The sequence below is a fragment of the Numida meleagris genome, chromosome 9 (genome assembly GCF_002078875.1).
Source record: "Numida meleagris isolate 19003 breed g44 Domestic line chromosome 9, NumMel1.0, whole genome shotgun sequence".
In the NCBI taxonomy this organism is placed as follows: Eukaryota; Metazoa; Chordata; class Aves; order Galliformes; family Numididae; genus Numida; species Numida meleagris.
In genome coordinates, this window is record NC_034417.1 from 16,775,129 (window position 1) to 16,801,094 (window position 25,966).

Consider the following 25,966-nt stretch of genomic DNA (forward strand, 5'->3'; position numbering starts at 1 on the left):
TACTGGCAGCCAGCTATCTCAGGGTTCAAATTTATCCATTAACACCAACCAAAACATCAACATAAAATCTGAACCAATTTCACCTCCCCGGGACCGCGTAACTCCCTCTGGGTTCCCGCAGCAGCAGCAGCCCCCGCAGCAGCCGCAGCCCCCGCAGGCCCCGCAGCCGCCGCCGCAGCGCCAGGAGATGGGTCGCTCTCCTGTCGACAGCCTGAGCAGCTCCAGCAGCTCGTACGACGGCAGCGATCGCGAGGACCCGCGAAGCGATTTCCACTCGCCCGTGGTGCTGGGACGGCCGCCAAATTCGGAAGATAGAGAGAGTCCGTCAGTAAAACGAATGAGGATGGACACGTGGGTGACATAAACTTGCGGTGTTGCCTCTTCAGTTTTGTGTTCTCAAAATGAACTGTCCTGACATATCTAAATTTATAAATAAGGACATGAAATAAGTATATTTATATGTATATACATACGTGCATATATATATCTTCACATGCATATATATGTGCTAGTGTGTGTAGCATACACAGAATCATCAGGCACTTATTACAAACTTCTTGTATAGCTGCAGATGTCCCATGGTAAAACGTAACAGAACAATCCTTTAGGTATTGATCTAGTCTGGCACTTACCTGGACTTGTTGTTTTAATAATATAACCTGTTTTGCAAAGAAACATTGTACCCGTATTATAATCCTACCACACTAGATTGCAGAAACCAAGAGGGCTCGCCTGTAGTAACGTCCCTGTGTGTTTTATTAAAGCTGTATGGTTACTTGTAGTTAAGAAATAATGCTTTGTAGCAGCAGAGCGGTAGAAAAGCAGGAAGAAGAAAGCAATACTGTACATAAAATGACCTTTATATTACCCCACCTGGCATGGGTCTCTATTGCAGAGGGTGCATGGAGAAGGGCTGATGCTAGAGAACATAAAAAAACAAAAACCCTGTTTTGCACGTGCAAAAAAATAGTGTATTGGGTCAAAGAAGTGATTTTTTTAACGAGTGAGAGAGAGACATAGAGAACTCGCATGAAATATTCAGAAAATATTAGCCTAGAAAATAGATCATTAACAAAATAAAATTAATATATTAAGTTATAATTGGAATATGTTTGACAAATTTGTTTTTACGTTCATACCTTTGAAAAATATAGAAACGGATTTTAGCTCATGTATATTTTATATTAAAGAAAACAATACCCTAATGAATTGAAGACTATATATAAAGTTATATACAGTACTTTTGAACACATTCTGCTATGAATTATTTATATAAGCCAAAGCTGTATGTTGTAGCTTTTTTGTAGAGTATAGTTTTATCTTATTTTGACTTTCTAGTTTTTGCTTTCAAAGATGAAAAGGAAAAACTTGCAGGCGGAACCTTGGGGGAAAAATAAGCCATGAACACTTATATGTAAATTTAAATTTGAGCCAAACTCTTTGTGTATATAGCATCTTAAATATATTATCACCTTTGGTGTAAGTACCTATGTATTGTACGTTCACCAGATTAAAAAGTATATTTTTGTGGATTGACGCCGACTTGAAAAAGGCGAGGTCCTTATTAAGTAGAGTATTCACTGTTTAATATTTACTATTTTGTTAAATATACTGTACTTTCTTTGGATTTTAATTATTATTAATATTATTATCCAGATTTTTCAGAGGGTGTATAAAGGGGTTGTCCCCCTCACTGGTGGTGAATGTGTGCCGTTAAATTGTAATCTCTGTGCTGTATGGTTAAGCTTCATTATACATTTTATATATATGTATATAAATAGCAAAGTGGCAAAAAAAAAAAATCCGGCGTTAAGTTCATCCTGCATAAATATAAAAAATCTGCTACAACACATTGTAAGGCATCATTTTAAAACTGCCTCTTCTGAGGAGGAAAGAAAAAAAAAAAAAAAACAGTGGAAAAAGCTTGACCTAATTTCTCCTGCTAGGGAAGTAACACATATCAGATGAGCACGAAAGGTTTTCGGAGTGGTGAGTGGTTTGGGGCAATGCTGCAGCTCCAGGAAGAAACGGGCGCTGCCTCCTCCCTGAGCAGGGCGCTCTGCAGCCGGGCTGGGCAGGGCACGGGCAGCAGCTGCTGGGGAGGCTGAGCCTGAGCAGCAACGAGCGGCAGCAGCCGGGGGCACCCACCTGCAGGGAACCAGCAGCCACTGCTCTGCAGGGCACTCCTGCTTCGTGCACATCTTGCTCCTGCTGCGTGCAGCTCACCTTCCTGCACCTGTTCTTCTGTGCTGGGAACCACATTCAGGTGATACGAACAACTTCACTACTGCTGGTAGTTCTGGGGAAAAAAAAAAAAAAAAAACAGCGCCATTTTTTTACTGAAACCCTACAAGTAATCCCTGATATGGATAAAATAAAATTTCGCCAGATTTTTTTTTTTTTTTAATTAATTGATATTTTAACTAAGGAGCATGAGAAATGAACATCCAATGCGATCCAACGGGGACAGCTCCAGCTGCCTGCTGGGCTGCTCGCTGTCCTGTGTGCCTGAAGCACCCAGCAGCCTCACCTGGCCTCCAACCCGTGCTGCTGCTGCCGTGTGTTCCTGGCAGCACCCGCTCCAGCCGCCGAGCTGCGCTGCGCTGCGCCCGCTGCAGTCAGGGCCCGGGCTGCAGGAGCTGGAGGAAAAGGAGAATTAGTTTAACAGCAGCTCCTCTATTTCCCAGGTGACCGAATTCACTTACCACTGCAGAGAACCTTGTAATGCTTTGAAAAGTTACGTGATTTTTTTCATTATTTATGCACATATATGAACTTTGCTGTACATCCGAGTGGGAGTTCTGCATTCACATTTACTGTCTATTTTCTTGTGTGCCTTACGAGATGGCTTTGCTGACTGTATCTCAATAGTCTTTATTTCTATGCAGGTTTGTAAACAGTACTATTACTGTTTTCTTAAAGAAAAAGCTACATAAGGGTTAGAGTTTGTATTGAAATTGCACCTACGAATTAAAAACCCAAGCGGCGAGTTCCTGGAACCGCTCCCGGACTGTTACGGTGTTGCCCTGTGCCCCGGCCCCTCCCCCGCTCAGCAGGACGCTCTCAGCGTTCTCTCCTCGTGGGAGAATCTCACGCCACTGAATAAATGGGAATCCTGATTTTTAATAACAGGTAACTAACTTTGGAACATACTTTTTTAGGAATTGTAAAAAGGTTTTATAATAAGAAAAAGACATAGCACAGATATTTCAGCAGTTGAAAAATACTTTTTTTAACTAAGTAAATATATTGAAGTTTCAAGTGAATCCAGTCCTAGTTTGAACCCACTGAAGCCCGAGTGACTTCAGATTTCTACCTTCTATCGTGACAAATCACCTCTCCATCTCTGAGCTCTCACTATAGTATCTAAAAATTCACATGTATTTAGAAATCCCTGGTCAGGGATTTGTCAGAGAAGAACGCTTCAGCCTTTCCTTTCACTCAAAGGACACTAATGCATCAGAAACTTGCGAATTACTGTGCGCACAAGAAATACATAGTAAATAAGGAACATAATAACTCCTAGCAATCCATCGTGGGAAGAAGTTAAATTAGAATGTGAAAGAAAGACTTCAATGTAAACGTTTAAATCATAGTAGAAACTTTCTTCACTTTGCTGTGCAAGAGAACACTGCTTTGCTATATTTAAAATGGCTTTTTTAAAAGAGATTTATGTATTTGGTAAATGTTTGTAGTCAACAGTTCACAAAGAAGCTGTTCACGGTTTAATGCTGATAAGCCGTTTGGCGGCACAAGCTGGACTTTGTTGCCATCCTTGAGACGAATCTTTTAAGAAAAAAATAAGTTAATCTCAATTTTTTCCCTGAATGTGTTGTTTTTTCTTCAATATACAATAAATATTCTAGTGAACTTTTTATCAAATGGTTAAGAAAAATGCTAGAGGTTGTTGTAAAATATTTGTATCCTGCATTCACTAAAGTAAAGATACTGGCTTTTACTGTGTACTCCAGACTCTGTCGTATTTGCAGAGCACGACGTGTCCGTGCCGTGCCGCTCTCCTCCCCCCGCACTATCTGAAATCCCCACCAGGTTCGGTCCTGAAGAACCCTTCTTAAGCTGCACCCACACACCCCGCATTCAAGTTAAGCACCAAAGCACTCTAAGATTACCAAATACTTACAGAAAAGAACAACCGAAGGCAAGGACGGACAGACTGCCCTGCTGGTGCTTCCTGCTGCTGCAGCACCGCTGGGCTCCGTGTCCCACCGCTCCTCGGCAGCGCTGCCCTGGGCCCCGCTCTGCGTTCTGGGAGCAGCAGGAAGGTCACGGCGCTGCTGCCCGACCTCTGGAAAACAACTGCTTTGGCAGAAGACAAACATGACAGCACAACACGTTCCAAACGCTTAGACTTGCAGTGCTACGCGTTAGTCCTGCGAGACGCATCTTCCTAAACAAAGCTTATCTGTGCAGTACACCGAGAAACACAGCACGCACCAGAAAACAAATTGAAAAACAAACAGCCAACACGCAGTCTGGGGTGGGAAAGTGCCCCTTGTGCTTTTATTTCATGTCACTTGATTTAAAAATGTACCGATGCCCCTCTTCCCAACCAGGTGGGATACTTTTCCTTCACAGAAGAAAATACAAGCTTTTTTTTTTTTTCTCCATTACAAGATACTTTAGGTTCCTCATTCACAACTTATTTCCGCTCAGGTTTTCCTGAGCACTTTTTAAGGCTGCAGGAGCCCAGGTTACAGGTGTAACACCACAGGGCTATGCTCGCTTTGCGTAATGTTCCTTTCCCCCACACCTTTTGTGCTACACAGAAGACGCTGTCAGGCTGCTCCCCTCACCCATCTTCTTCACTTTTGCTCAGTTTTAGGCAACAACAACATAAAGGCTTTAAAAAAAAAAAAACACAACAAAAACCCATGAAAAACAACCAACAAAACCCAAAGCAGCACCTTGCATGTGGTAAGGAATGGCCACAGGTGTTAGGTTCAGCATCACACCCCAACACTGCAGCCAGGGTCCCTAAAAACGCTGCCCCTGCTGTGACCCTCCACAGCTCCCAGGCAGCAGTGCCCTCTGCAGCAAGGCCTGCAGCAGGTGGGCATTGCTCCAGCAGCTCAGGTCTGACCTCCACAGCTTGCTGCAAATGGATTCTGTGCTCTTTTCCGCAGGCATCTTGTTGAGCTTGCTGGGAACACAGCAAATGGTGGAGAGGACACGGTGCAGGGCACAGACAAACTGCTGATCTGCGTGCCTGCCCACCAGCTCTGCCTCCCCCGCAGGAGCTGAGCTCTGTACAAGCATCCCAATGGCTCCCCATGAGCTGACACAACCAGCTGGCTGCTGCTGTCTTACTGCCCTCGTCCCCTCCCTGGGGGTTTCATGCAACTGTGCTACAGAAATACCTTAGCATTTAGCTCTAGGAGAGTTTACCTCTGTCTGCAGTCCCAGAGTTTGCTGAATTGAAAAGTTTTGAGGACAATTCTCTGCAGCAAAACTCTTTCCCAAAGCCTCATTTCTCCTCACTTCCAGCGTGTAGTGTTCACCAACTTCCTACACAGCACATGCGTCAGGCTTACAGACAGCTCAGCCATACAAACCCACCATCCACCCCTCACCCCTCCTATTTACTCAGAGTGGACAGAACTGTTCAGCATACAGCAGCTTCCTAGTCCCCATCTAGAAAAGATTTGATTCCTCTTTCTGTGGCTACCTGACGTAACGTTGGGCTTCTTTGCTGGACGTTGTAGATGAACTCAGCTTAGCACCACTCTCCCATCTGAGGAGTACAACCAAGGAAACTCAAGCCCATGACTGCAGTGTGACATCTGAGATGCACCACTATGGACTTAAAACAAAAGCAGGTAACAGCTAGACTTCCCCACACCACATAAGCCCTTGAGACGAGCACACCAGCCCACAAGCCTAACTCTGCTCTCACCAGCTCCTCTGCCAATACTCTGGACACCTGCTGCCAGGCTGCCATGGCTCTGGCCCAGCAGAACCCTGATGAAAGCAAAGACTGCCATGAGCTCTGCCTGCATGGACACCAGCTCTCAAGAAGTCTCTGAAGGACTTCCACCAGGAGAAAAGGTCTGGCCTCTCCCAGCCTGCCATGGGGCTTGAACCACCCACAGCTTAAACATCCGTGCACAAGACGTAGTGGTGAGGCGCTGCTGGTGTCCTTGTGCTGTGCCACACCCCAGCTAACCAACTAAAAGCCACTGTTTTTTGGGTTAGGTATGTCAAGGCTGCCATGCTCTGCAAGACAGAAAAATGACATTCGTTGAAAAAGGTCCTCACCTCTACTCTAAGCAAAACGTATTTTCTTAAAAACACAAACAGCCCCCAGCTTTCCAGTCACACCAATACTGCACACTTTATCATAGAAGTAAAGGGTTCAGCTTCTTAGACAAAATCATTCTTAAGAAATACCTGAAGCAAGCAAGAAAAGCAAACTGCTTCAAAATACCTTCCCTTATCAGAGTTCACAAACGTTAAGCCAGTTGCCTATTGGTCTTCACAAGCAACAGAGCATCCTTATTCTTCCATAAAATCACATCTCCAGTTCAGTCAAACTCAGGACTACATCAACTACTTTAAAAAAAAGGAAAATATCTGTACTGTTATCCCCCTGATTGCACTCGAGTCAGAGTCACCGGCTTATGGGCGTCAGCGCTGGGAGGAGAGGCTGTATTTGGCCGTATCTCCCCCTTAGCATTTTTTTCTACAACTGAGCTCTGTAGTAATTTCCCTTCCAATCCATCTGTTGAAATATTTGAGGTTGCTGTTGTGTTGGAGGTATGGGCTGCCGGGCCATTCTCTTGTGTTTTAAAATAGATGATATAAAATACAGGCAAGACAATTCCTACCAAGAGCATAATAAAAACTGCGTTCCACCACTGGATTCCACAGTCCGCACCATTACTGCTCTCCCGCTTCCCCAGCTCTGCCAGCGGCCTCTCCGGCGGCTCCACGCAGTACTCAGCATTCAGCTGCGCCTCCGCCTGCACCGCGTCCTGGATGCTCTGGTCGATGCCCCTGAAGTATTCCACCAGCTGCTTGCTGTCAGCAGAGCCGCTGGCACCAGCGTCAGGCTCCGGCACGTCCACCAGCGTCACGCCGCTCTGGGAGCGCGCAGCTGCGAGCGGCCTCAGCTCCTTGCTGCTCTCTGTCAGCAGCCCGTGGGTCTTCACCGGGATCTTGATGGACTTCAAAGCATACAAGTCCTGCTCCCTGATAAAGTTGTTGACGCGTTTGATGTCCGCAACCTACGAGATCCAAGAAGGACATCGGTATTAGATCAAAAAGACCCAACCTCTTACCAGTGCTGAAGCAAGAAGTGGCTGCAAAACCAGCCTGAAAATAAGAACAAGCTCTGTTTGCAAGAGGTTTAGAGCTCTTCAGAGATTTTCCAGCAGTTGCAGACATGCTCCAGCTCCTGCAGGTTAAAGATGCTCCTGTTACATCTATAACCCATTACATGTACAACTACTGTGCTTCTGCACCTCTTACATGCTGTGTTTTTCTTACCAAGCTATTCCTTGCTCTTTGCTTGCTTTACCTTTCTCTCACTTACTTTTTCATCAGAGTTATAGCAAGAGGAGGCTTTTAGAGCAAACTTATTGAAAACAGTTACACCTTAAACAGCAGACTTAAACAGCTTAGTGTGAGGGGAAAATTCCAGTATGAGCAAGCAAAACCCTCCACGTGCTCAGAAAGAGATTTCAGAGCAAGCAGCAACAGCATGCAGCATCTCTGGAGCATGCTGCAGTTCTGAAAGCCAGACTGCAGGCTGGAAGAGAGCAGCCAGCACCTCTCCCACACAGGCACGAGCACCCTTTGCTCACATTGCTCAGTCTCTCCCCTGCACAGCTGCTCCATGCAGCTCATCTCTTCACAGCTGGTACAAGTCCCTGATGATGTACAATGAAGGCAATAATGTCCACCTGTGAGCACCTTTGGATGTTGGTGTGTGCTAACAGACCCAGGGTCTGCACCTGTGACCAGTGTTTGCACCCACCTTAGTCATGCACACAGCATTAAGAACAGCAAGAAAGAGCACACCATACCTACAGCGTGGGTCAACAAGGACTGCTAGTATCAAAAAACAAGGACAGCAGTAACGCAGCATTTCCTTATTTATTGTTAAGTGAAGGCAGCTTAGTACAGCGTGCACTAATAACCATCTAAATCCTCTTTCAAAGACAACAAACAGGCCCATCAGCACGTGCAAGCAGCAAATCAAGGCAGCCAAGCAGATATGAAAGAATTTTGAGGGCAAGGTTGGAAGAGGCAAAGCAGAGGAAACAGCTGGACCCCGACCCAAAGAGACCCAACACCTGCGACATACCACGCAGGGAAAGCCTGATTTGTGCTTTTAGAAGTTTAGCAAATGGCTGCATGATGGTCATTCACTGCACACTCACAAGCGTCAGGCTACTGATGAAACTAGTGAAACTATGAGGAGGATTAAAACCAAGAAAGTAAGTGCTTTCCTTCCTGTAATGAGTGTCATCAGCCCTAACATCACTTGATAGTTCACGGCGAAGATCTGCCTTTATAAAACACAACACACAAGTAACTTGCAGGCAGCCCTATGGCAGTTCCCAAACAGCTGCTACAGGAAAGTGACCCTCTCCCTGGTGGTTGCAGAATGGCAGCCCGCAGGCTCTGCTGCTCCAGGAGCAGCGTGGGATCACCTCACCCACGGGGAAAGGCACCCTGCCCTGCAGGGCCCTGCCTGCACAGCTGCAGCCCTGTTCCTCTCCCCTCAGCCCGCGCTGTCTGGGAGCATCAGTTCTGCGGGCGAGTCTGCTATGCTGCAGCTGGGCAGCAGGACTGCACTGAAAGGGAGAGGGGAGGTGGATGCCTGAACGTCACGCTTACTCTGCACAGCCTGAGACATCTGAAAATGGAGTGTTTAATGCAGACCTTAATCTGGTGCCCCTGAAGCTAAGGGAATCCTCAGCTGCTGGATCAGATTCCTCACAGCTTGCCTCAGCAAAACATCAGGAATTAAACCCTCCAAAATTATTTTGTTATGAAATAACAATCTGACACTAAGCCTCCCAACTGAAGCCGTGCTTCAATTTTCTGTTTTGTTCCTATGATAACAGATTACTGGGACAGTAAACATCCCCTGCAGTGTCTGCAATCCAACTGCAGCGCTGCGCTAAAGCTCTAGAAACAGAAAGTGGAGCAGCGCTGACACAAAAACAACAAAGCTGATGGGAAGAATGCAAAGCACTAGGCTGAGCAAGCCATTGAGGCTTATTTTTTGTACTCATTTTTGGCTGCAGTGAGCTCCTCTTGTCCCAGCTGAAAACTATGCCAAAAGCAGGCCCAGACTATACATGGTCAAGAGTAAAAATGAGAAGTTTGTAGTGCTTTGCATCTCTGCCAAGTTATCTGTTGTACATACAAAACCTTCTTGCGCTGTCTCAATTCCCCCACCCCAATTAGGCCCTGATGACTCTCAAATCTGTGACAAATTCTCATTAATTTCAAGGAAAGTTCATCCTGGAATTTTTAAACACATTTTTCGCAGCTAAAAATCTTCCTTGCTGACATCCCAGTAGCATTCCAGGAGCTGCTTAACTGTACAAATCGTATGAACTACATCAACACTGACCAGTGCCAGCCTGTAAGCAAACACACAGATCCCCAATCACAAGGATTTCTGTCTCTCTTCAATTTAATGAGAACAAATCAGGAGTGTGCTTTGTGAAGGGCGAGGCAGGACATTCTGCTGTGGGAGCAGTGCGCTGACTGCCTCTCTGAGTCCTCCTCACTTGCACCACAGGAGGCACACACAAGTTTTTTCCTCATATAAGAACCAATTGTTGCTGATAATATTCCTCCTTTGAGTTCAGAGAACTGCTACAATTTGGCGTAAGTGGCAATAACTGCGATTGTTATGTGTTGAAGAGGAGTATATGGCTGTTACAATGTCATCTGCTGCAGCTCTACTGCTTCCTATCAAAGCCTATTTAAACTGCACCAGGCTCTCTTCTTCACAAGCACCAGCTCATCAGCAGAGCCTAGAAGGGCCTTTGTTTTGGTTTCGTTTCTAAGGGAATGGGAGGGGAGGAACTGTCTCAGCTTCTCTAAGCCCTCTTGCTTCAGCTGTACCTTACAGCTGTGTTATTATGCAAGACAGTGCAATAATATTGCAACAGTTCAGCCAGTACCATATCATTATCACCGACCAGGCCATCATCCAACTGTTTGCATTATACAACTTTTTAATCACAGCCCAGCTTGTAGGTAAAGGAGCTTGTAGGTAAAGGAGGCTTGAGAAATAAAGCCGTAGCTGTTAAGCGATGGCGTATTCCTAATGTTCACATTGGGTCATTAACATTTTCATCATTTTTTCCTATGAAACTCTCCACTTCAAAGTCAGAACGTGTGTTTTTCAGTATGTTCCAACTCCAGAGACAGTCCTCTGCGCATGCACTGCTCTCTGCCTGCAGCTGGCCGAGCTGCACACACCTCTGGGTACTGCAGGAGCCATCGAGCCCCCCTGCACAGTGGCTCTGTGACCCACATGTGGCACCTCTCCTACTCTAGGTCCACCTCAGACTCAGCATTTCCCAGCAATATGGAAGCTCATCCCATTCCAAAAAGGGAACAAAAAAGGAAATCCAGACCAGGCCCCACCAGAGCAGCATTTCGTAATGCTGTTCAATTAGCTTCAAACCTGTAAGCTCTGAGGGGGCAGTGCTCTCACCCACGCTTCTGTACTCAGCTTCCTACTTTCTGCCCTCACGTAAATAAATAAGTACAAATCGTGACTTCAATGAAATCATCCAAATTAAACAAGAAATCAGGTCGCACAGGATGACATCTTCCTTGGCTGTTAGCTTACGGTCTCTTTTTTACCTTTCAGTTTCACCCAGATGTTGACCATTCATGAAATACGCAGGGCAAACGCTGTTAGACAACAAGAAGCCCACACGCAACTCTGGAAAGCAAGCTACGTGTATAATACATCTCTAAAGTAATTAAAACAAAAACAGAGAGAGCTCTTACTTTGCAACCGTACTGCAGGGCAAGCTTGTTCAGATTGTCGTCCTCGGTGACCTCTCGCTCCAGAAGCACCACATCCCCAGCTCTGTGCCGAGCGGTGCCGCACCGCTGCTGCTCTTTGCCCCTGGGCCGCAGTTCCATGACATTGAGCTCCTCCTCTGACGACTCCTCCGAGTCAGAGCGGCCATTTGGGAACACGTACACCTGCCCGCCCGGGTAGTTGTGGATGGTGACAGGAGCCTGAAAGGGTCTGGTCTGGCTCTCATTCAGCCTCATCTTTTATAGCAGCACCTGGAACAAAACAGATGTTTTGATTTTTCATAGTGTCAGTGTTTGTTTCTTGGCACCTAAGGCCTGGGAGAATGGACAGACGGCACCTCACAGGCAGTGGCAGAGCCTTCCTCTCACCCAGCTCTCCTCACACCCCAAACACACCAATCCAACAGTGACAACAAATACCCTAACAGTTGGGCATACAGACTTCAGCACTGAGCAGATCCCATACAAATCTCTTTTTAAGGTCGGCCAAGGGACAAACCACCACAGAGCAACGCTTTCCTCCACATCACAAATTCTAAAGTTTCCTAGCAATAAATAAGAGAAAAACAGCCACTTAAGCCAGGAATCTTTGACTATGAATCTTTGGCTATGGCAAAAAGGCCTCAGAACAGCGGGACCGAGAGCACCACATCCATCTCCAACCCGCACACGTTAAGAACTGACCAGCATTACCCTTCGTGCCACAGCGCCGTAAGCCCGTACTTCGCGCACTTGAGGAACTTGCTGTTTAGCGTTACGGAGACGAGCTATGTACCTGTATTTAAAGCAGGGACAGCTCCAGCCGCACGTACCTCCAACCCGACGGACGCCGTCGAACCGCCCGAGCGCTTCTCCTCAGTGGGCGCGAGGCCGCAGCCGCCCCGCGCCGCTTCTCCTCCCTCAGCGCGCGGCCCCGCGAGCTATGGAGGTCCTCGCGGTCGGGGCGGTGCGGGCAGCGCACCCCGCATCCTCGCAGACCTCCGCCCGCCCCCTCGTTCCGCCCCGGAGCTCGGGGTGGCACACCCCGCGGCCTGCCGCCTCCTCCCGGGGAACGGGCCCGGCCGGAACGGGCGGCGCGGTTCTGAGGGGCCTCGGGCCCGTCAGGTCCCGCTGCCCTCGGCGCTGGATCCGCTGCCTCGCTCCCGATAACCCCGGCCGCTGCCCCGTCCCTCAGCCCCGCTCCCCGCCGCCGGCCATCGGCCACACGCACCAACCTAACTCCGGCTCTCTCCCAACTCCCTCTTCCATTGGCTGGCAGTGTGAGGAGGCGGGACCTCAACGCCACTCAACCAATGGGAAGCGGGAAAGGGCGGCAGACAGAGGTTGGTTGAGAGGTCGGCTCTGGAACGCGCCGGGTGAGGCGCCTCTTAAAGGGCCCGCGCTGCGCGCAGCGACGCGGCCACGGGAGCGCTGCGGTCGGGCTGCGGCGTTTGGTGCCCGGAGCCAGCGGCGAGCTGGTCCCACACGGCGTGTTCAAAAGATGTAAGCTCCTTCCCAGGAAAAGCCAGAGTTAATCACGTTCTGATAAAGAAAAAAACCTTTAACGAAGATCTTGGTTCAGGCTTTCCAAAAAGAGCGTGAACGAGAACAGGGCTCCCTCCGCCCTCGTCCCTGTGATTCCTTTAAGCTCCTGCCCGGATCCAGAGCTGCTGTTCTCTCACCCCGTCTGCTCTGGCCCCTTCTATGCAGGCTGACACCAGGAGCGTTCTCATTTCACTCACACGTTCCTTGTGTCTTTGGTTCTCTTTAAGTAGCCTACTACAAACTTACTTGTTTGCAATAAAATCTGTTATTTGGATTTCAGATCACTCAGTCTATTATCCCACCCCCCGGGAAACCAAGGCCGGAGCACACACCGCTTGCGGAAAGCAGCTCTAATCGCTCCATTAACGCATCCATCCGAGGCCGTTCCACGCGTCCCGGCACACGTGGCTCAGCGGTGCCAGCTGGGCTGCAGCTGCTCAGGTTGGCACCCGGCGGTTTCCAGCTGTCCCGGACTGGCAAGAGTGAAAACTGCAGTTCATAAATCACCAGGGCCATCAGGAACTGTGACCTGATCCGTGATTTGGGATTAATAAAAGCAAGTCAGAGTGAAATCATTCACCCATTTCCTCTGCCATATGGGCTATTAACAGGAAAAATGTAGAACGAAGAGTAATCAATAAAAGATGGAGGTGGGAACCCTCACAAATACTGAACTATGGTCCTGATACAACATACAGCACAAGTTAAAGAAATACTTCCTTAGCATCTGCTTCGTAATTTCAACCAGTTACTCCTGTTTAGTTGAGCACAAAATGGGAAAGACTCCAAAAGAGCAATGTGAGGCAAGAGGAATCTGCTGATACTTCTGCTATCGCTGAATTACATTTCAGTGAAGTTACCCTCTATTTTCAATTCAGAAGTATAAGCTAAATAGAACAAAATAAAACTTTCCCGTGTCTGGAGTGACTGAGCTTACGTGAGAACTGTGTGCACGTTTGATTAAATTACATACAGCAACAAGTTTAAGAGCTAGGTACACCAGGCACACAACTTAGGAAAGAAAACTTCAGTTAAATTAAATTAATAACGGGCATATACTTAACATAGTTAATTGAGCTATGGAGGTCACTCTAAGTGCATGTTTGGTAGCACTGGGTTCCACCTCACCTCTCGGAATGATCTCTCCAGTTGGAAGAGCATATCTAGCTCAGCAGGTTCCAAACTCAGCCAGGGGCAATCCCACACACGAGCACGGCTCCTGCCACTGACAGAGCTCAAAGGGTCTTGGGCCGAAACAAGAAACAAGCTGATGGTTTAGGTGGTCACACCTGGAAAGAAGCAAAAAGCCTGAGTTCGTGCTGTTGTGTAGTAGCAGACGCAAGACCTGGCTTACAAAAAGCTTCATATGTTATCTGCAGGGGAATTCCCAGTTGAGGGGCAACCAGACCCAGACAAGACCTACACCTTCCTCATAGAAGGGTACACCCACTTGCAAAGTGACACCCAGCCCTGCAGCATGGGGCACACACGGTGGCTTGTAGTCCTCCCCTGAGAGAAGCTCGCTGTTGCCTGCAAGGAGAAGCAGATTTTGTCAACCCTCTGAGTCAGCATGTGAAGCTCTGGGCACATTGTACCTCTGACTTCTTCCAGGGAAGAAGCACAGCTCTCTTGTCCACTCTTGCAAGTTTTTTTTCCCCCTTGTAACATAGCAGGTATTACAATAAACATGCAGCTTCATCACTCATCTCCAGCTCAGACGTCAGATTACTCCCACCTATGATGATGAAGTTTGCAACCACGCTGTGACTCAGGATTGAGACTTTCATCTTGGGAACCACAATGCAGATCTAAACAGCACTGCCGTCCTGGAGGAGATAATGTGTCTGCTCAGAGACCTAGTTCTGTGCTTGGCTTCCAGCGAGCAGCACCATTTGGCTCTGGCTGCCTGGTTTATGTGATAGCAGAGACTGAATTACTTAAGAAAAAACAGATACTTACTCTTTATATAAAAACAAATGACAAATTTAAAGTGGTTTTAATTTTGCAGTTTGTACTTTGTTGGGATTATGCCAAATCCTGGAGCCCATACTCCACACCCTGTCCTGAGGAATTTGGCTAGGGAACACACCATAAGATTTGTTCCCTTTCCTCTCCTTTACTCTTAAAATCCTGAGTACTAGTAAAATCCTGCTCCTCCACCCCCTTCCTGCAACTGGTAAATTGTGAAGAACAGGAATGTTCCTGGGAAGAAACCCAGGCTGAATCGCATTCAGAACAAGTCAGAGATTTCTTGCATAGCTGAAGCATGTGTTTGCAATCCCCAACTGCTGGAGCATGTAAGCCCTGCCAGCATATATTGTTCCTTCATATGTTCTCAGAGAGCTCTTAGCAGTGTCTAGGGCACTCTGTAGACAACATTCTGCTGAGGCACTGCTCCTTGGCCCATCTGCTAATGGTGCCAGGGCCAAAAAGGATCTTGGTGTAGGGATGGCAAACAGGCAGCACCACTTTTTCATGAAACTGTGTTAGTGATGGTCAGAGCCATCGGTCTGCACGATGCCCTTAGCCACAGACCAGCTCCATTTGAACTGGCTTACCTACAAGGCAAGGTTTCAGGTAGCTTCTAGGACTGGTTAGCTCTGCTGTAATGAGCATGTGCAGGCCCAGCAAAGTACTGCCCAGCAAAGAAGGACAAAACTGTGAGAACTCTAGTGAATGTCCAGAAGGTTAATGGTAACTGCTGGGAAGTAGCAGACAGCCAGCAGCTACACACAGCTTGTTCTCCCTTCTGCCTGAGAGCTGCCACTGGCCCAGAGAGAATTTAGATTGAATCTAAATGTAATGGTTCAAAACAGGAACATGACATGGCCAAGAAGGGTGGGAGCTGGGGACTGAGACACTGGTTGGAAGAACACTGCATCAGTGTATCTGGGAGGAAGCTTTTGTCCTTGGCATCACATGGTGTGCAGTACATTACAGGAGCACAGAGTGAGTCTCCGCTCAAGCCGGCGCTGATACTGGGGAAAGGCAGGTTGATGAAAGCATCACCTGCCTTTCCAATGACCTTATCATGTGAGCTGAGCTTGCCAAGAACTGTCTCTCATGCTGCACTCCTCACAGCCTGAGCCAACAAGCCTGAATGCCTTGTGCTGATATCTGATATCGCTCGGCATTGCATGGCAGTCTCTGAGCATTGCACATCCTTTCAGAATGGGACGATGACTTCTCTGTGCTTTTCCGCACATCACATGCTTCCTTGCTTTCTCCAGCTTGTCTCACTTCCAAACATGTCCAATCCAACTTTGCAATTTCTTGAATGTAAAGAACAGAGAAAATGGAAAGGTCTTCCAGTTCAAGATTGTTGACCTCAGTACCTGACATGGCTGTGCTGTGCTTAGCTTGGCTCAGTCTCCCAAATAGGGTTCCCACATCTTTACTAGTGCATAGCAACAGTAATGAGCAAGAAACACATGGGGGCAGCAGCAGGCTTTGCTTTCTTGTCAAACTTGCAGGAACTTGTGGTTGTGGCATCCTTGCAAGGTCTCACGGAACTGAGGTGTCTGAAGATTTGAGTGTCACTGTGCTGGACACAAGCCCAGAGTGACAGCCACAGCTGATCATCCTGTGGGAAAAGCATATCCTTGGGGAGAGGATCCTTGTGGCCTCACAGCCCTGAAACCTGTGCCTTTGTCACTGCATCTGGTCTTCCTCCTGTTCCTGCAGTTCCAGTCCAAGCACTCTGTGCTCATGTTACAAAGAGCATTCAGCTGGCAGACAGTGACACCATTGTCTGCAATGGCAAATATGGCGGGAGTGAAAATCCCAGGGCTCAGTTCAGACCCTGCTGCCCACCACTGCAGCAGCCTGCTGAGCTTGCTGCACTGCAGATAGGACGGAGTCCAGCATATGCCATTCAGTGGGGTGAAATGAAAAGGATGCTCTAATTTGACTGTATCAAGAAGAAAGATGCAGGGTTCCTCTGTCACCGGAAATGATGATGGATTGATTATAATGAGGGATAGGAAACAAACCAGCTCTATGCCTCACGAGTAATTAAAAAGTAATAATCAGATAAATGGCCAGATAGGAAAAGCATTTTCTGTAACTGAGGCTATTACTTTAATTGGAAAGTGCTGTTAATACAAGTGCCTGATGGAGGTGAGAGCAACAGCAGAACAGGGCTGTGGCAGATCTGCAAGTAAACAGCTGAACTGCATCTCTCAGCTTCAATCTGTGACTTTCTGAAGCCAAAAGAACAAATTTAAATTTAAAACTTCTGTTGGAGCTCATGCTTCAGTTGGGCTTTGTGCCAGGACATGCAAAGACTTAGGGCATTAAGAGTCTCATGCAGAAGAAAAGACCGTGAGGAGTCATTTGAGATGGCTAGTAATACACCGAGATGTAGCAGGATCTGCCTTCATTCCCTTTAAACTAACTTGTGGGGAGGAAAATTGGGAAAAATGAGATTGTATCGCTTATAACTCTTACAGCAAAAGCTAGGGCTAAGCACAGCCTTGGCTGATACAACTATGTCCCGCGCACAGACCAACAGAAGGGTCCCAGCCCAAAGCTGGCTCTGCCCTTTCAGTAGCTGGGCAGTGAGGTGGCCCCTGAAGGTGTCCAAAGTGCTAAGCAAGCACCATTAAGGACATCCAAGGAACTGTTCTGACAGCTGTTGTCTTCTATTCACTTTGAACCATAATCTCAGGGAACTCTTTTTCTTCCAAAGAGCTCAAAGTGTTCATAAATCCACAGTCGTGCAACACTTTAATGGTACTTCTGCTATTCCCTGAGTTGCAGGGAATTACCTGATTTGCCTGTGGCTGATGCTCACAGCACAGCCCGACCCCTGCACTGGGAAACTGGGGCAAGCAAGCATTAAGCAATGAAAGATGTGTCAGTAAAGATCTAGTAATGCTGCAATTACAAACAGTGAACAGTAGCTTACACATGAGCACTACCAGCATGATCACCAGGTACCAAACAAAGCACAGCCAGCCAAATCTTCTACAGAAAAGGAGGAAGAGCTGAGCAACGCCTTTTTCTACAGGCCGTGTCCCTGCTGGTTAAATGCTGCAGTTCTCTGGATGTTTGCATAGGCAGGGTTTCGACGGACAGGCTGAGAATGATTACCAGGAGTCTATGCAATCCTTCCTTGGGACTCTTCACTGCCAGAAGCTGCTTTACAATATTCCCAACCACCTCCCTAAGTATCTGACAGATTGGACAAAATTAAAGAAACACGGGCCTTGGACTTCAAGATGACTGGGAAGTAGCTAATCAGGCTCCCAGCTGAGCCAATGCAAGGAAGAACATCTTCAGCAATAAATTTTCTCTAATTGGAGCCAAAGAATGGGTATGCTCTTATGGGAAAACCTTCCCCTTTCCTCCAGGCCTCACGGACTATGAGGAGAGAGGGGCCCCAGTGGGCAGCAGAGGACTTTTATCATAGTGCCAGGTACCTACTGAGATGATAACAGAAAGGAAATGCCACTCCAAAAGCTTCATAGGCAGAAAAAATCCCCACCACATAGCTCTTGTTGTGGCATAAGGTTCCAGTCCAAAGGGGGAGGGAGGGAGGGAGGTGTGCCCACTTGTTTTGAGGCAAGTGCTAGGAAATGCTCTGCAGCTACAGGGGCCTTTGCACTTCACATGCCCATGCAAGTGGTGGCTAAGCAGTCTAGGGAGCAGGCTGCATTTACAGCTGCTCATGGGCCCATAGCTGGGGCTCACCATGTAGACACCAACCTTGCAAGGAAGACTTTGCAGGTCCAGGATCCAGATGCAGGAAGGGAGTTTCACCACAGTTTCCTCCACAAAGGTCAGAGGGAAGCTGGTTCCTGGGTCGTGCTTATGAGGAAATCATCAACATGGTACATGGGAGAGCGGGTGCGTGTTGGCGACGATGCTTGGCCTTTAAAACTGCCAGGATCCTGTGCCCTTCTCACTTTTGATTTTGTCCCTCTTTGTGCTGAAATAAGAACACATACAAGTGTAAAAAAAAAAATAAGAAAAAAAAGGAGGGGGAAGAGGAACAACTGTGAGAATTAAAGTGATAATAACAACAAGATGAACTCCACACAGAACCACCCCCCCTTGCCTCACTCTTTAAAATTCAAAACACCTCCCTATTCTTCCCCATTTATTACTATGGGAAAGTGCATTTTTGACTCTAAGAATTTCTGTGCCTTAATAGGTGACACTGGGGCATGCTACCGTACCAGTGCTGAACATCGGAGTAGCTTTGCTTCAAGTTGCTGGGGGAAAATCACAGTAAAAGCGCTGTGGATCTCAACATGATCAACATTACTTAGACTTTAAGCACCTGCACTTACAAACTCCTTGCCTGGCAGGGAAAGAAATCTATCAGAACACTTTCAACTTAGCAGAAAGCTGCTCACACCAGCTACTCTTTGTGGAAATGTCAAGGGAATGGGACCACATCCCAGATGGCCAGAGAACACAAGGTGCTGCTGGACAGGAGGGGAAGATGCTGTAAAACACGTGGCACCTGAAGGGGTGAGGAAAGCCAGGGCAGCTTCTTGGTCCAGGAGATAAACCTTCGTGCCTTTTTATAGATATGATGCATTTACAGATCTTTCCAGAAAGGGGCAGTAGAGACCAAACCCACAGGATGAATAGGAAAAGACATCAGGGAGAAATACAAATAAAGAGTGAGAATCGCTTGCAGTGGCTTTTCCTTGGCATAGAGAGGCTCCACCATGTGTCCATTCAAATAAAAACAGCAGGACTTACATAGGCCAAAACGGGGCTGCTTGGTGTAACATGGTGATTTCAGTTTGCTCTGAGATGACTTCCTTTACCTGCTTTTCAGAGGAGAGCAGCGACCACGCCTTTGTTTCAAATACGGATACTGCATGGGCTGCATGAGCTGGCATAAGACCTTCCAATGCATCAGAGGAGCACTATATTATGTACTACATAACACAGCCAACCCTACAGCACCAAGGTTTTCTGTCAGGCTCATGGGTACTTATGCCACTGCTCATCACTAACACAGTTTCGCATCCATCTGACCTTGAAAGAGTGGAGATAAGACAAAAAGAGGTGCTTTTAAAATCAAGACTCTCAGCAACTCATGTCGTAAAAGTGTGAAACAGGGAGGCCTGTCTCTGCACCTTCTTTACAATCTCTTCAGATTCTCTTGAACCACACAGAGCTAATTCTAGAGCTGATTCAAGTTCTTTACCTGGAGAAAATCCCGTGTTTTACTTAATTCAAACCACCTATTCCAGCTCTGCACTGTTGCCATCCTCTTGCATCATCCATCATCCACAGTGAAGGGGATGTTTCTGGTGGCAGACATGTCCAGCAGCCCCAGCTGTGGGACAATACAAGTAGGCACAAACCATGCAGCCAGTCTCTTCCTCAAAGAGTTTCTCACCTAAGAATAAGATTTCAAAACAGGGAGACAAGCAGGGAGCAGGGGTCAGGTGAGAGACCAGCTATCTGCAGCAGAGGAGCCGAGGCAGTAACAGCTTCATCAGGAAACCACGAAACTTTTCTGATCCAGCACACAGCATAGCACAACACACCAGCAAATCTGGCTGCAGACCGAAATCTTGGCTTCCCCTGAAGCCAATGGCAAACATCCCACTGGCTTCAGTGGGAGTAGGACTTCATGCCAGATCTCGTGCTTCCCATTCCTTTGCCGTAGCCATGAGAGCAAGCTTCACTTCCAAGGCAGTGTCTGCAGCTAGGGCCTTCTGGGACAGGAGAATGGTTCTCCTTGCCACCTGACAAGCATCAGTGGGAAATAAAAGACTTCTTTTTAACAGAAAAGTTTATTGCCTCAGGGAACAACCTGCTTAGTGATATGAGACTTTCCGGGCTGAAATTTTTCTTTTACGCTTCAACATCTGTCTACAAGGTACACAACAGCTCAGTCATACAGCTCTGATGAAGTCACTAGCGGGAGAGATGGCATGAACAGGGTTATGCAGCTGGAAACTCTCATCTCTCCTGTCTTACTATCTCTCAGTCCATACCTATCACATGGCAGTACAAATGCATAGTGTGACTTACAGCAACATGGCAGACAGGAAAATCAAGATGGCCCGTTTTACAGAAACTGTATCCCAGCTGCTTTTAGCACAACGGAGTCCACGACTGTTTGAGGAGTTGAAGAAAGGGATGCTGGCAGAACTGTATGCTGACTGCACGGGGCTCTATGTTTGCTCTGGCATGAAAGGTTACTTAGATCACTGTGCAGGCTGGAGATGGAAGGTTCTGGTTCCTATCAACCTAGCAGACTTGGTATATAGCACAGAGGGGATGTATACGTGGCTGTTGAAATGAGCATCTTGAGATCTCCAAGCTATTTTTGAGGTGGCAAGGTCAGGGCTCACATTCCTTACAAACCTTTGCTTTCCTTGGCAATAATCAAGAGTGCTGTTAGGGAAATCCTGGTGGGTGTTTTGTGATCAGTCAAGCACAGCAGATTACATTACTGGATGGTGTACACAGGACCTCCCATCTTCTAGACAGAGTAAAATGAGTCTGTTTTCTCCAGAAATTCTGGAGTCACCAGCATGGTGCTGACCACCTGTATTATTTCTTAGGTCACGCAGCATGTCTACTGGTCAGATTGATGTCTGTACAGCTGACTGTTTGCATATCAATTCTAAAGGCAAAGGAAATTCTTAAAATCCCACAGCACAAATGTGCGCTGCTACAGAAAAGCAGGTGGAGATGTGCCAAGATACAGCTCCTCAGTTGCTACCCCTCTAACAAATACCCTGCAAGGAAAGTGGGAAAATATTTCATGAAAGAGCAAAGATAACATAAGACTATCTGGCAAAGGCTGGACTTTAATATTAATGGCTTTCCTCTAGTCACTGTATTTCCTGTTCCTAACTTAACCCACTAAAATCACCAATGGTCAGAGAAGGGCAATAAACTTTTCCACATCTAAAAACCCTTTCATTGGAAGATCTCAGAGCACTTGGCAAGTATTAGGGACTGCTGCGGAATGGCTGTCCTCAGAGGATACTGACCATGTAGCCAGCGTGCAGAGGCTTTTTTGGCTCCTGAAGCCAAATACTGAAACTTAGCTTCTGCCTGTCTCTGCAGGAATATCTTCCTGAGAGGAGCTGAGCTTCCCTTGAATTCATGCTTCACCTTCCCAAGAGACAGATGGGTAAAAGATACACAGCAGTGATGTGACTGGTGTTGTTTCAGTCTACCAGTCAATTTAGAATCTTGCCCACAGAGCTGCTCAGGGGTTACACTTGAGACTGCTCATGCCTGTGCACGGCTCAGCTGCTGGTATTTCTAAACAGCTCTGTTCAACAATAGCACAGGGAAGTTTGTTTTAATAGTGAGCTGGACTAGGCCTCATCTCCCCACCCCTCCCTGCCAGCTGGTACTTGCCTACAGGAGTCCAAGTATTTAGTTAACATGGATAAGAGATGCAGAATATTGCTCTTCCAAGTCTTGTGGTCTCTCGGTGATCCTGCTGTGCCACCCACAGTTTCCTTCAAGCTGGCAAAATACCTGAATTATGGAGTTGACTTGCCAAGAGAAATTTAGACCAGAAATGTCTCTAGAAAGATGGGTCTCACCAAGGGTTGCAGCCTGCAAAAGAGCACAGTGCTGGCTGGGGCACAGGGCTGGGGAGAGAAGCATTAGTCACTGCCTGCCTCATGTTCAGCCCTTTCGGACAGTCTCCTCTCTTGGAAGATGCACTGTTTTGCCTGTATGACTGTCTGCAGAAACTAGTGAGCAGAGCTGGTTGAAAATTTTCCATCAAAACAATATTTTTGTTTTGCCAGAAGATACTTTAAAAATTAAGTGGAAAAATTAGGGAAAAGGGCCCGGGTTTTGGCTGACATTGCTGGTTAGAAAATTCTCAAACTTGAGATTTTTTTTTAGCCAAAAATGGAAATATTTGGGGTGAGGCAGGGAAGGAGAGAGGAGGAGCCTGGCAAGTCTTAGTGATACCCTGAAAAACATAAGAAATCTTTTAGAAATATGATAATGTTTTTGTCAGGGTTTTTTGTTTTTGTTTTTTACATAGTGAATGATAGTTCTATTTTAGACTCGTTCTACAGGGAGTCTGGAAAACAAACAAATGTGCTTTTTCCTTTCTTATACTATATGCATATGCCCTTAAAGTATATGCATAGGCAGCACTTTGTCTAGAGAGATACATGAGAATCACCACATCTCATAGGATCTGCCCAAGAGCCTACTACCCAGAAACTGAAGCTCTCATGGTAAGGGACATACACACACAGCTGATTCTGCCATGAGTTTGTACAGCTGATGGAAAGCCTTGATAAACATTGCTGTTGCCTTGCACACAAATAAACTGAGCCATGAGGACAGACAGGGAAAAGGCACTGCTTCCAAAGGTACTGTGCACACAGCTATTGCAAAATCGTCCATACTTAATAGTCAGCAACAGGCAATATCATTGCTAATGGCATTGCAGACAGAATGGCACATAAATACCTGGAACCCACAGAAAGCTGTTTTCCATCTTGCTTGCACAATAATGTGTGTTTTTCTTCTTCTCTTTTAAAATTATTTCTTCAGCAAAACATGGCTGGGAAAAGGAAACAACTTCCTCACTCCTGGGAAATGCAACTGACGGCAGTACTTCTCTGGCTGTGTCAGCGTCTCGTCCTCAAGATGTGGTTAGTATGTTGTGAAATGAATTGGGGAAGCTGCAAGGAAGGGTGACTGCAGCCTTGGAGACCTGCTGATGCCTGAGGAGTTCAGCAGGACCCCTCCTCCTCAACACAAACCTGGGCATTAAGCAGAGGTGACAGCACTGAGGATAGCACAGCGCAAATAGCACAGAAGTTGAACTAGATCAGTAAGAAAACCAAGATGTTATTAGGCAGTGAGAGCAGAGGAGGTTCAATTTATAGTGACTTCCTAAGGAATTAGACCATGATTCTGGACAGGATTTTTATTTTAGACAACACTTCATTTTTTTTAAAGGACTAGTGCAACTTAGATGTGGATTTCATACCTTTTCCTTAATGAGTGCAGCACCGGGGGAAGCACGCTCAGAAGTACTGACGTGTCCTGGCAGGGGCTCAGGCTGCTGCAACTCGCCTTGCTGACAGGCCAAGCTTGACTCTCATCCCACGACAACCCGGGGTTACAGTCCCAGCGACTTCCACCACAAGCAGCTCTGGCTCTCAGCCGCCAAAGTGATAAAAGACTTCTTGTGTGATCATCTCAGGAGGCAAGTCTGATGCCAAACAAAGCTGCAGTCTGGTTGGGTCTTTCTGCCATCAGAGACAAAATCAAGGGGAAAAATGCAGAGCTGGGGAAATAAATGGAAGCTGCTAAGTGTTCAAACAATGTCTTTTCCAAGAAAATGAAAAAAAACAAAGAATAACCCCAACACAAGAACGGCTTGTCTGGCTTTGCTAGCCAGACCCAGGTAGCACTCAGCTTTGTATTCTGTTAGACGACACCTTCTTTTCAAATTCGGAACTGTTTCACTGTCTGTCATCGCAACGGCTACAAAATGATGCTGTATGCAGCGACCCTACAGAAAACTGTCCACAGTCTTTTGATAGCTGATGCTTTTTGGGAGCAGAAGCAGTCATACAGACTGGCATGCTACCAGCACTCTCCTGCTGAACAAATTAGCATTTCCCTCTCCCTGCCAGCCCGCGTTTTGAGTAGTAGCCAAGCTTGGGTTTGGATCTTGCAGCTCAATTGCTGTATGGGGCATCTCAGAAGTGATGTGGATTTTATCCTATTCTACTTCCAGTGACAAAAAATGTATCTGAGGATAGAAAACCAGCGGGGGATATCCCTTTCCACTCCCTGCTAGCATGGTAATTACAGCATAGGCTCATTCAAAAGAAGCATACATTCATCTCCATACCTTTTCAGATTGCTGCTGCTGCCAATAATTCCATGTAGTTGCTTTGGGAATCTACCTTTTCCCCATGACCACCTGCAGTCTGTGAGCTCTTCAGAGGAGGACCATTTCTTTGCATGTGGCCTTCATCATCCATGTCTGGTTGCAGCATGTAAGTGCCACTGCACAAAGAACACTGAAACATTATAAAAGATCTCAGAAACAAACACCAGTCAGAAAGTAACCGTGAGGGGAGAAAAGAGGTTACTGCAGGAGTAAAATTAGAAGAATATTTTTCTTTCAAGGGCTGAGGGAGATTAAATGCACTTGTGCTGAGGAGGGAGACTATTTTGTATAGGCAGCAAAAGTGGCAAAGTTTCTGAAAGGTGCAAAGCAAGTCTGTGGGACATGGAGCAGCTGCAAGCATTCAGTGAGGACAAGGACATGAGATGTGTCTGTGGGGAGCAGAGGAAAGAGGACAAGGCAGGCATCTCTGGAGTTACACTGAGACTCTCATAAGCCCAAGGCTCAGGAGAGGCTGAAGGTGCGAATGAACGCAAGGGCTCACCTGGAGTGCGAGTCGTTCCAGGAGCTGGTCCCACACACCGACGTCTTGTGGGATCCGCCATGGTGAGCATGTGGAGTCCCTCCCTCCTGAGGCTGAGGAGGAAGCCAAGGCCTGTGGCATGATCCAGATGAGTCACTCTGGAGGCTCCAGATCCACCCAGGCCACAGAAGGATGAAAGGACTAAACACCCAACAGCGGCCTTCACAGCCAAGCACGAGGAGCTGCGGGAAATCACAACTTTCAAGAAGGCCCAGCTGCTTCCTCCCTGCCCTATGGCTGAGGTGGTTACCTACCCCGGGCCACGTGGGCCTAGCCAGTGTCTCAGCTGTAGTAATGCACAGGGCACACAGATGCAGCCCCAGACATCAGCTGCAGGACTCTGCTAATTGGGAAAGTCTGTCTGAGTGTCTGGCCACCATTTGGCAGAGATGGCAGCTCTGACAAAATAAGTAATGCGGTACAGAGCTGCCTCCAGGCATTCATCATGGGGTCTGTCACATGAAAGGGTCTTGAAAAGAGATGAGGCCATGAGAGATGCAGGGAGGTCATCTTTGGAGACGCCCCAGTCACCTTCTTCTTCCTAGCTGCTGCTAGGGAGAGGTTGTGGGTCCTCTCTGCTTAGACATTCTTGTTTAAACTCCCTTTTAAAAACAGATAGTTCTTCTCAAGAACTCCAAAGTGAAGATGCTTTGGTCTTGCTTATCCAAGGCACATTTCTCTCCAGGCAGATGGTCCCATTTCTAAAGAGGGTGAGGAGAAGCCAGAGATGTGATAGAAGAACAAACAAAAATCCACTTAGAAAGGAGAACTTTTTTGTGCACTAGTAGCGCTTGAGGAACTTGTCTTCATACTGACCTGCTTTCCAATCGAGATAAACAGAAGGTTGCTGCAGGGCAGGTTGTATGGAGAAGTATTGTCAAGTGTGTCCAGCACAGGTCTAAGTACTTGAAGAAGAAACACTGTTGAGGAGTAGCTTCCACATCCTGCCTGTTCCTGGGTGCACTACTTTTACACAGCAA

At 47.0% G+C, this 25,966-nt stretch overlaps 2 protein-coding genes across 10 annotated transcripts in view; one reads left to right on the forward strand and one right to left on the reverse strand.

Moving 5' to 3' along the window:
* The window catches only part of MEF2A (myocyte enhancer factor 2A), an 85,555-nt gene extending 81,590 nt beyond the window's left edge, over positions 1 to 3,965 (forward strand). For all 6 annotated transcript variants that reach the window (XM_021406983.1, XM_021406985.1, XM_021406988.1 and 3 more), the window contains one exon: positions 1 to 3,965. In XM_021406983.1, the coding sequence (XP_021262658.1) occupies positions 1 to 364 (364 nt within the window). In that variant the 3' untranslated portion in view covers positions 365 to 3,965.
* Positions 2,391 to 25,746, reverse strand: LYSMD4 (LysM domain containing 4). Of its 4 annotated transcripts, XM_021406995.1 has the most exons (6): positions 24,404 to 25,746; positions 19,739 to 23,830; positions 18,277 to 18,499; positions 13,696 to 13,856; positions 11,008 to 11,295; positions 4,493 to 7,244 (listed from the first exon to the last, which is right to left on the reverse strand). In XM_021406995.1, the coding sequence occupies exons 5-6, from the start codon at positions 11,278 to 11,280 to the stop codon at positions 6,600 to 6,602; spliced, it is 918 nt and encodes a 305-aa protein (XP_021262670.1). In that variant the 5' UTR covers positions 11,281 to 11,295; positions 13,696 to 13,856; positions 18,277 to 18,499; positions 19,739 to 23,830; positions 24,404 to 25,746; the 3' UTR covers positions 4,493 to 6,599. The 4 variants fall into 4 exon arrangements, 3 of the variants coding, with proteins under 3 accessions (XP_021262670.1, XP_021262672.1, XP_021262671.1); XR_002441748.1 differs by lacking the exons at positions 13,696 to 13,856; positions 18,277 to 18,499; positions 19,739 to 23,830; positions 24,404 to 25,746 and adding exons at positions 2,391 to 2,639; positions 11,856 to 12,247 and having other exon boundaries at positions 4,142 to 7,244; XM_021406997.1 differs by lacking the exons at positions 13,696 to 13,856; positions 18,277 to 18,499; positions 19,739 to 23,830; positions 24,404 to 25,746 and adding an exon at positions 12,258 to 12,318.

Excerpts from the sequence above, each read along its gene's own strand:
- LYSMD4 (XM_021406995.1), bottom strand. The coding sequence starts at position 11,280 with ATGAGGCTGAATGAGAGCCAGACCAGACCCTTTCAGGCTCCTGTCACC. Across the intron at positions 7,245-11,007 it reads CCCTGCAGTACGGTTGCAAA|GTTGCGGACATCAAACGCGT; the intron begins GTAAGAGCTCTC and ends TGGATCTCGTAG.